At 38.2% G+C, this 10,185-nt stretch overlaps 1 protein-coding gene across 1 annotated transcript; it reads left to right on the top strand.

Annotated features, from left to right (window-relative positions):
- Nucleotides 1–1,932: 1,932 nt before the first annotated feature.
- On the top strand, nt 1,933–8,319 carry LOC141288784 (uncharacterized). The gene is made up of 8 exons (XM_073820954.1): nt 1,933–2,021; nt 2,573–2,671; nt 4,144–4,227; nt 4,313–4,369; nt 4,462–4,542; nt 7,465–7,572; nt 7,662–7,937; nt 8,055–8,319. The coding sequence occupies exons 2-8, from the start codon at nt 2,594–2,596 to the stop codon at nt 8,079–8,081; spliced, it is 711 nt and encodes a 236-aa protein (XP_073677055.1). The 5' UTR covers nt 1,933–2,021; nt 2,573–2,593; the 3' UTR covers nt 8,082–8,319.
- Nucleotides 8,320–10,185: the final 1,866 nt, after the last annotated feature.

Raw genomic sequence — 10,185 nt, 5'->3', positions numbered from 1 at the left:
GCCTCTGTGCCGACATTCTTCCCTCCTCTGCAGGCTAGGGACCGGACTGGCCTTTCTTCCTTGTGGAGGAATGACCCGCTTTCGCCGGGGGAGGATCCCTCCTCCTTGGTTCCGCCTGCTGTCTTGACTGAGTGCGCTGCCGCCGGCCTCTTGGCCGGTGGGGGCCGTGAAGACACTCTAGATCCTGGGTGAGCAGCCGACTGTGCTGGTCTGTTGAACCTCCTCGGCATCGAACCTTTTAATGACTCTGCTTGTTTTTTACAACAACAGCCCTGCTTCTCCCGCCCCCTCGAGGTCCATGAACCTGCCTGCGCCCGGCACTGGAGGAGGAGATGACATGGGTTTTGGCCATGAACATGTGAGCTCCGCTACACAATCTGGATAAAGTGGCAGGCAGGTCCACACCACCGTCTGCACAGAAGAAAGGTAAAACCCCCTGAAGCGCGAGCTCTTCTGTACCGGAGGCGGGGCCGGCCAATCCACAGACAATTTCTCAGCCGCTCTTCGGTAGAGACTCATGAAGGGATCCTCACCGGGTTCGCTACCCCCCGCCGCCTCGGAGAGCAAGGGGGAAGCTGTTATTTGTCCTGCCTGAAACATGAAACCTCTGAGGATAGAAGCGGACCGTGACTGGCCACTGTCCCACCAAGCACACTCTCCACCAATGCCACATGCCGATTAAGCGTGGAACGCCGGAGCCGTCGGCAGTGTGCACATGCCCCGGGGTTGGAGAGAGCCATCACGGCGTGGACAATCCCCATTATTCTCACACCTGAGAGTTGTGACATAACTACTCGAAAAAGAGCTATCTAGCCCGTGTTAGCGTAGCTAAACGCGAGCTTAATAACTCTCTTCTTCGTTTGTCTGTTTCTTGCTTAGCCTCAACAAGGATCACCACAGTGGGTTTTCTCTCGTGAATGTGGCGTGGTGTCCTAGCAGCACGGTGAAGAGCTGAAGGACAAAGGTAATGACACATATGACTGCATTTATATGCTGTGGGCAGGCGGCCCCACCCACATCGTCATGTGTCAATTGCCTTTCAGGCGTGTTTATAAGTGTCTTCAGCAGACGGCGCAGGAGCGCGTTATCCCATAGTAATGTGTTGTACCGAGTGGACCGACTGAATGGGAACGAGAACCGGTTCTTTCGGATAACCAGTACAATGAACGAGAACCGGTTCTTTCGGATCACCAGTACACTGAACGAGAACCGGTCTCTTTCGGACGCGTCCGATTTGAGAATCGATGAGCTGATACTGTGCGCATGCGTGACTCGTGCAGCTGCCAAACAAGGTTAACTGAGGACTGACTTGAATGAGGGGATCTGGTGAAATGTATGTATAAATTATAACAAATAAATCTTTATGGATTGTGCATGTGCATAGTAAGCTGATCGTGTTTCTGATTAGAATTAATTTATCTTATAGCCTAATTTATTATATCAAGACTTAAAACTTACTCATATGATCACTGTATGTAACTGTATATTGGTGCTTAGATGCAAAACTTAATTGTCAGAAACTTGTCAGACCAAAATTATGTTTAAGTTATTAGTTACTGACTTTATTTGAATGTTGACTCGAGTCCCGGCCCGGGCGGGACGATAGTAATTGTTAATGACGTCATTACGTTATAGCGTAAAAGAACTGGGGAACCGGTTCTTTGAAACGAACTGTCCGAAAGAACCGGTTCGCGGAAAAGAACCGAACTTCCCATCACTAATAAACACACCTCACACGGTGCAATTCGGCTGATACTGATTAGCCTGATGGGAGAAAAAAAAACATACAGAAAACTACATTTAATTTAATTTATAGGAATTTAAATTGAATTCGTTTTTAATAAACATTATAAACTAACTTTATTTTTTGTGCTGTGTCGTATTTTCGCTTTTCAGACATGTTCGCTGCATAAATTTCACTTACTGGCAGTGAGAGAGAGGGAGGAAGAGGGAGTAGTCTTTGCTCACACAAATAAGCCTTTGGCTAAAAGTGAAAGTAACATCCGCAACACCAGCAATAGGTAAAGCATGCTGTTTCTCAATGTGTTGATTTATTTGCTCAGATTTTCAGATCATACATCCTGATGGCTCTAGAATTACATTTAAGCACTACATTCTCCTTAAAGATTAGTTTAGGTTGTGTGTTGAGTTGATGGAGAGTTAAGATTAGACACGCGAGGTACAACACTGTTTAGCCTACGTAACGTTAGTTTTATGGCGTCAAATGAAATGTTTCTAATGTTTGTAAATGAGTTTTTGAATCAGTGACTTAGCAATACTGATTGTATTTCTTGATGTCGTTTAGAGATGGCACGTTTTCGTTTAGCAAAGCAAAATATCCAGATTATATAGGCTACTAAACGGATAGATTTACACTAATGCACTAAAAATGGACGAATTATGCCTGGATCATGATAGGCTTGTTTTAAATAGCCATCCTGGTTCTCTAACGCCAAGCAGATTCGTTTTAGGCGCGAAATAATAATAGGCTACATTGTTATCGTTATAAACTATATGTGCTAAGTGACACTATGGTCGATGTGAAGACAATATACCCTCTGTATGTTTAAAGTTGCCAAAACCCGCTGATGTGATGATAACCACGCCGTTATATCAGTATCAACAGTATGAAGTCTCCAAGTTCCTGAAAACCAAGCCACTGGTTTTGGGGGTAAAACAACTTTGTCACGTTCTGTGTTGGTTTTTGTTTCTGTTACTCTTAGTTTGTATGTTATTTTCCTGTTTCCTTTGATGGTTAACATAATCTTGTTTAATGCCTCATTTATCTTTGTCAAGTATTGTGTCAAGAATGTGTGTTTGTAAAGCTGTCATGTTTCTGTCTTCTCTTGTGTTAATTTTTGTTATTTTGGTGTACAGCAGTGTCCAAAATGATTAGAACAGTGTATTTTCACCAGCTAAAATGGGTTTAAGTCAGTTATTTCTACATTGCCCTGCTGAAAAAAACAAACAGCTAAAACCAGCCTAGGCTGGACTTAGCTGGTTTAAGCTGGAAGTAGCTGGTTTTAGCTGGTCTCCCAGCCTGGCCAGGCAGGTCAGGCTGGTTTTAGCTGGTGGTCTGGCCTGGCCAGGCTGGGAAAGTGGCCCAAACCCCTCTAAAACCAGCCAACCAGCTTACGCTGTTTTTTTAGCAGGTTTTGCTGTAGTGTGTCACTAGGAAAGATCAGTTTACATTTCCAAACATTTCATTTTGCCATTAATTGTAATAATCCAGTGAGAATTTAGCTTGCACAAGGAGTCTGACAACATCCAGTGTTACAGAGATCTGATCCTATCATCCAGTCTGTCTGGAATGACATGAAGAAACAGAACAAATTGAGACTAAAACCAGATGAACTGTGGCAACATCTCCAAGATGCTTCAAGAGACCTACATGCAAACCCTGCTGAAAAAGAAAACCGCTAAAACCAGCCTTGGCTGATCATAGCTGGTCAGCAGGCTGGTTTTAGAGGGGTTTTGGCCACTTTCCCAGCCTGGTCTTAGCTGGTCAGGCTGAGAGACCACCAGCTAAATCCAGCCTGACCAGGCTTCGAGACCAGCTAAAACCAGCTACTTCCAACTAAGGTCAGCCAACCAGCCTAGCCTGGTTTTAGCTGTTTTTTCTTTAACAGGGAAGCTACCTGGAAAACAATGTGTGAGTGCACCTAGGGCAAAAGCTGGTTGGTCACACTAAATGTTGATTTTAATTTATTTATGGCATTATTTTTGACCGCATCCTCATTTTACAAGTGCCTAAAACTTTAAACAGTACTGTAGCTTTGCAGGTAGGTTTCGTGAAGCATCTTGGAGATGTTGCCACAGTTGATGGCCACTGGATGATGATAGGATCGAGATCTCTGTGCTGAGCACTGGCTGTTGTCAGACTCCTTGTGCAAACACAAATCCCACTGGATTATTACAATTAATGAGAAAATAAATGTTTGAAAATGTAAACTGATATTTCCTACTGACACTACAGCAAAAAAATAGAAATAACTGACTTAAAACCGTTTTTAGCTGGTGAAAACACTATTGTTCTAATAATTTTGGCAACCACTGTATAATCTAAGCTGCATTTAGATGCACATCTCTTCTTCTGGCCTCGGCTGTGTGTATGAATTAACAGTCTCTATATGTTTTTCACAGATTTTGGAAATATTGTTAGCTATTTTGGCATTCGGGTTGACTATCTGGAGTGAGTGCTATTTTCTTCTCTGGTCGCCAATCATTGTAAGTTGATCATTTCGATATTAATACAATACAGTATATATCATACAGTAAACATACTGAATTCTGTTGCGTTTCTATTCTGCAGTTCATCATAATTGGAGCTATAACAGTCTTGGCTGCACACACACTGAAACCATGTCTGGTTAGTGTCAACTTTATCGCTTCTTCTCAAGACAGTATATTTAAAGAAAACACTAGGGGAATTGTATTAATATTTGCTTGTTTGTATTGCAGGTCAAAGCCTCACAGTTGATCGGCTATGTAAATTTTGCAATAGCTGCTTTCTCCCTCCGCTCCCACATCATTTGGGTTTTTGTAAGTGATTACATTGCCTACAGTATGTGTGTGTGTGTGTGTGTGCGTGTGCGTGTGTGTGTGTGTGTATGTCTAGTACAGTGGTAATCAATTCCAGTCCTCACGACCCCCCACTATACACTTTTTACATTTGTCTTATCACTTCAGATGTTTGTTCTATTTGACACATTTTCTGTTGTTTGACAAACTCAGAGCACACATTTATTATTGCTTCACATGGACTTTAGGCATTTAAATTGCTCTCGCAGTGCTTTTACAACACATGTCAACTGGTGCACACAGCCCTGATGCATCCTGAACAAGCCTAATACCATGCTGCGCTGCTATTGATATTCATGGCATTGCAAACCTACAACGGGACTCAATCGTGGCGAATCCAACGTGTTCATGTTTAGCTGGTATTTCAGAAAGGGCGCAACACTACCTAACCCGAGCGGTTCTTACTTCTAGACCAGCAATGTAGTGGTGCTACTTAACGGACCACTATTTCTGGTTTAGAGCTGGTGTTTAGGGTGTTGAAAGACAAGGAACCGATTTGAAAATAGGCTCTGAACCAGATCTCGAAATGCCTTGGTGGAAGAGGAGTAACAGTCACCAGATCGTAATCAAATAGAGCAAATACATTCTTAAGAGTAGTTCACTTTCAGAACAAAAATTTACAGATAATGGACTCCCCCTTGTCATTCAAGATGTTCATGTCTTACTTTCTTCAGTTGTAAGGAAGTTGTTTTTTTGAGGAAAATATTTCAGGATTTCTCTCAATATAATGGACTTCTATGGTGCCCCCGAGTTTGAACTTCCAAAATGCAGCTTCAAATGGCTCTAAACGATCACAGCCAAGGAAAAAAGGGTCTTACCTAGCAAAACGATTATTTTCTAAAAAAAAAAAAAAAAAAAAAAAATATTACAATTTATATACTTTTAAACCTCAAATGCTCGTCTTGTCTAGCTCTGTGTGTGCTCTGTGTAGAGATTAAAAAGTATATAAATTATTTCGCCAGATAAGATGCTTCTTCCTCGGCTGGGGTCATTTAGAGTCCTTTGAAGCTGCATTTAAATGTCATTTTGGAAGTTCAAACTCCGGGGCACCATAGAAGTCCATTATATGGAGATAAATTCTGAAATGTTTTCCTGAAAAATCATCATTTCGTTACGACTGAAGAAAGAAAGACATCAACATTTTGGATGACAAGGGGGTGAGTATATTATCTGTAAATTTGTTCTGAAAGTGAACTAAACCTTTATGCAATACAAGTCTTAATACCAGTATTAAAACTTGTATGGCGTAACATAACAAAGTATCTCTCTTACTAAAATATGTAGTAGAAAACTCATGAAAGATTTACATTATATTAAAAATCCACATTGTTTTATGCATATTTTGGACTATGGGTTGCGCCATTATTTCGATTACATGAAATGGTTGCACCGTGTAAGCTATTCACGATGTGGATGTGGATTTTTTTTTTTAAACAATGTAAATCTTTCATGTAATTTTCAATGCAATCTATCAAACAATTCAAATATCTCTTATATATTTTTATATTTTTTATATATTTTTTTTTTTAAATATAAACATTTAAATGATGGCTGTCAAAAAAAGGATTTATTCAAATGTGCATTAACTATTAAAGACCAATAGAATATAGTGCATATATTTAGGAAAATGCTCTTCTCTAAAGTAGCCTATTTTTTTTCTGGCCATTGGCTTTTCTGAGGTAAAGATTACATCGTATATTACATAATTTGGATTTCGGAAATTTGTACTGGATCTTTCAACAAAGCCATAATGTTTATTCATGTTTATTTCATGCTGTAACTAGTAGTAAATCCGAAGAGATGATCGGTTTATATGCACCCTGAACATGATTGGCTAAAATAAAGCAATGTATATCTTTACCCAGCCCTAGTGTGTACTTAAATTACTACTTTTTTTTTTTTTTTGTACCCTGTAATCTTATAGATTATAGAGTACCTTGCAAAAGTATTCACACCCCTTCATTTTTTCACATTTTGTTGCAGCATTGTTAAACTGCTTGAAGTTACTTTTTTTCACATCAATCTACATCTCATACACCATAATGGCAAAGAACAGGTTTGTAACAACTTTGCAAATTTATTAGAAAAAAAACAAAAAACGAAAAGATCCCGTTGCATAAGTATTCATACCTTTTTCTGGGACACTCGAAATTTAGCTCAGGGGCATTCATATTGCTTCTAGATGTTACTACACTTCGAGTGGAGTTAAACTGTGGCAAATTCATTTGAATGAGTATGATTTAGAAAGGCACACACCTCTCAGAAAAGGTCTAACAGCTGAAAATGCATATCAGAGCAAAAACCAAGTCCTGAGGTCAAGATAACTGCCTGTAGAGCTCAGTGACAGACTTGCGTTAAGGCAATGATCTAGGGAAGAGTTCAGAAAAAAATCTGCTACATTTAAGGTTCACAGAAGCATTATCCATAATGGAAGACGACTGGAACAACAGGACTCTAGAAAATGTCTGCCTGCCCCCATCCAAGCTGACAGAGCTTGAGAGGTGAAAAGGTGAGGCAAAGAATGGCAGATAATTGCCAAATGCAGATGTGCAGAGCTTGTCACATCATACCCAAAAAGACAAAAAGAGGCTGTAAAGGTGCTTCAACTATGTACTGAGTTAAGGGTTTGAATACTTATGCAATGTACTTATTTCAGTGTTTTTAACAAATTTGTAAAATTTGCAAATCTGTTTTTTGCTTTGTCATTATTATGGTGTATGGAGTGTAAACTGATGTGGGGAAAAACTAATTTAAAGCAGTTTAACATAATGCTGCAACAAAACAAAATGTGAAAATAATCTGTCTTTTATACTGTATAGATCTAGCAACTTTTTTATCCATATTTATATTTCAGTTCATAATGACTGTTACTCTTTTAATTAGATTGCTGGGGATGTGTCCGCCTATATCCTTCTCGCCTGTGATATTCTGATCTTCATCTTATCTCTCGTTGTTGCCGCAAGCTACTGTTCCTGTTGCTGCAACCCAGAGGTAAACCTCCTTAAGAGTTTTAAACATTCTTCTTCTAAAAATCAGATTAAAACAGGTGTATAACAAACATCATGTTGGTTCTCTCTCAGTCAACCCCTGTGGTGGTCAGTTGTGTGACCACAAATTTGCCTGTCAACCAGCCGTACCTTTCTGCAGCGACCCAGCCTGTTAGTTCGGTCGTGTACGTGCTGCCACATGGCTCAGTCCCACCTGCGTCTCTGCCAAATTACGGTCCCGTCCCCTTTGCATCTCCACCAATGTACAGTCCAGTACCAAATACACCTCCACCCAACTACGACAAACTCTCAGATGCACTTCCACCAAACTACGGTCCAGTCCCAAGTGCACCTCCACCAGCATATGAGGTAATTATGAGCATTTTTAAGTAACTGTAGGCCTTCTTAATCAGAAAATGTACTTGTAGATCATTCACATCATTGTTGTTCTGCACCGATCTGATACACTGTGTTCTGTAATTGCAGTATGAAGATTTATTGACCAGAAGATGAGGTGATTCTCAGACAAAAATGGGGATGTTTGATGTTTAAACAATTTATGGTGTTGTATTATGGCACATGAAAAGCCAAAAATATATATTTGTACATTTGTCAATCAAACGGATGAGAAACATGCACCAGAGTTTTGTGTTTTCATTGTTGAAGTTCCCCTCCTATGTTCCCCAAATGTTATTTTAATTTTATTTGACTTTGCATAGTAACAAAATAAATTGTTAGTTCTGTTAATTTACATGCAGTTTTTTTTATTATTCAACGGAGTAGACACCTTAATGAAAATTTCATTTGAATCAGCCCAGCATTTACGGACCAAGACTAAACGTGTATTAAGTAATGTTCAAACGTATTGGTTTCCACAGTAAAAGTTATAATTTTATAATATAAAGTTATACTTTTTTTTTTTCATTGTGCATTCCAGTTGATCTCAATCAAACTGTAGTTGGGTTATTTTGATTAAGGTGAGACATTGCAGGTGAATAGGGTAAAAAAAAAAAACTAATAGTTATCACCTTACTTACCCAGATGATTGATTACATTGATAATTGCAAATATTTTATGTATTACAAGTTTTTTTTTTTTAAATGTTAGGTTTAAATAAGCAAACGAGGCATTATTTAATGAAATATGCACTAATTTGCATACATATTTTAGTACAAAAATCTAAACACTGGATCAAGTCAGTTTCGAAATTCTTGTTTAAATTTTTTTTTTGGCATATTAGAGTCAAATGTTTTGACAAAGGGGGTTTCAGGTATCTCATTTTATTACTCCATAATTCCGAAAAACCTTTAACAGACAGAAAACCATGTATTTTTAACCATTTTGGGGGAGTAAAATGTTGTATAAAATCAAGCTAATTGTATATGAACAAATCGCTCTGTGAAACCTTCAGGATATAGACAGGAATAAAAATGTAAAGTTTGGTGTGTGTAAGTGTTACTGAAGTGGAGATTTATGGCTCAGTGCAGGAGAAAAAACTCCCTAGATAAAGGCCTTTAAGTATTGTAATTGAAATCTATTGACACAAATAGATAAAATGCTATAAAAAAACACTTAACAGTGTCTTTTGGGTGTTTTCTTTCCACTAGTCTGAAAAAACACTTTATGAAACACCAAAAAGCCCAAAATCTCAAATTTGACAGGTGCATAAAAAAACAGTGATTTTTGCCTGCAGTGTCTCCCCTTAAGTAAAATTAACAAAAATAAATAAACAAAATACTAACATAATAAAAAAATCATGATTTTTGAAAAAATAAATGTTATCTGTTTTTGCAAAAACTCCACTTCACTGATTATACAAAATCATAATATTTATATATATATATATATATATATAAACTAATTGTATGATGCTCCTGGGGCCTGTTTCAATAAGGAGGTTCAACCAACTCTGAGTTTAAACTTGGACTCTGAATTGACTTACCCTGAGATGGGAAACACTGAGTTTTTGGTTCCAGTCTGAGTAGGTTTACTCTGAGTTTAGTGCTTGCACCATGACTATGAAAAGCCCTGATCAATGGAGCTCCGAAATTATGATTCACCATGGCAACAGCTCCTGCCAAAAAGACCTCTGCATACTTCGAGCCAATGCTTAACTTTAATTCTTATGCTTAACTTTAATTCTTAATAATTAAACGGTAAGTCACTGAACTATTAATTTTCATGGTATCCCACAGGCAAAAAAATAAAATAAAAAATAATAAGAAGAATGAAACAGCTAAACATGAAGTATAAAAACATAATTCAACCAGGTAAAGCTTTAAGCATAAAGGGGTCATGGGTGTAGGCTACATGACTTTACTAATATTTGACATTAAAATATAATTCTGTGTCTATTTCAATTTGCAGCAGCTTTTTCACATAGTCGAATGCTCTTTTCACATAATTAAATGTTCTCTAATCCAAACAGTTGCATTTCTTAATTAGAGTAATGAAATGAACATATATATGTGATAAATATGTGCAATAAATCTATGCACCTAAAAAAATGCTTTTCTTACTAAGTATTATTGTCTTGTTGTTTCCAATAAAAAAAAACCCTAAAGATTCTTAAATAAAGATGCATTTCTAAGAAAAAAATGTCTGTCTTTTTTCTGTC

The sequence above is a fragment of the Garra rufa genome, chromosome 16 (assembly GCF_049309525.1).
Source record: "Garra rufa chromosome 16, GarRuf1.0, whole genome shotgun sequence".
Classification (NCBI taxonomy): Eukaryota; Metazoa; Chordata; class Actinopteri; order Cypriniformes; family Cyprinidae; genus Garra; species Garra rufa.
Note: the sequence above shows the minus strand (reverse complement) of the source record. Positions and strands in the feature narration are given on the sequence as shown.

What these genes read in the sequence shown, in the direction of transcription:
- LOC141288784 (XM_073820954.1), top strand. Translation starts at nt 2,594, where the DNA reads ATGATAACCACGCCGTTATATCAGTATCAACAGTATGAAGTCTCCAAG. An exon ending in ACACACTGAAACCATGTCTG is followed by an intron (nt 4,370 to 4,461) that starts GTTAGTGTCAAC and finishes TTTGTATTGCAG; the next exon opens with GTCAAAGCCTCACAGTTGAT. An exon ending in CACCTCCACCAGCATATGAG is followed by an intron (nt 7,938 to 8,054) that starts GTAATTATGAGC and finishes CTGTAATTGCAG; the next exon opens with TATGAAGATTTATTGACCAG.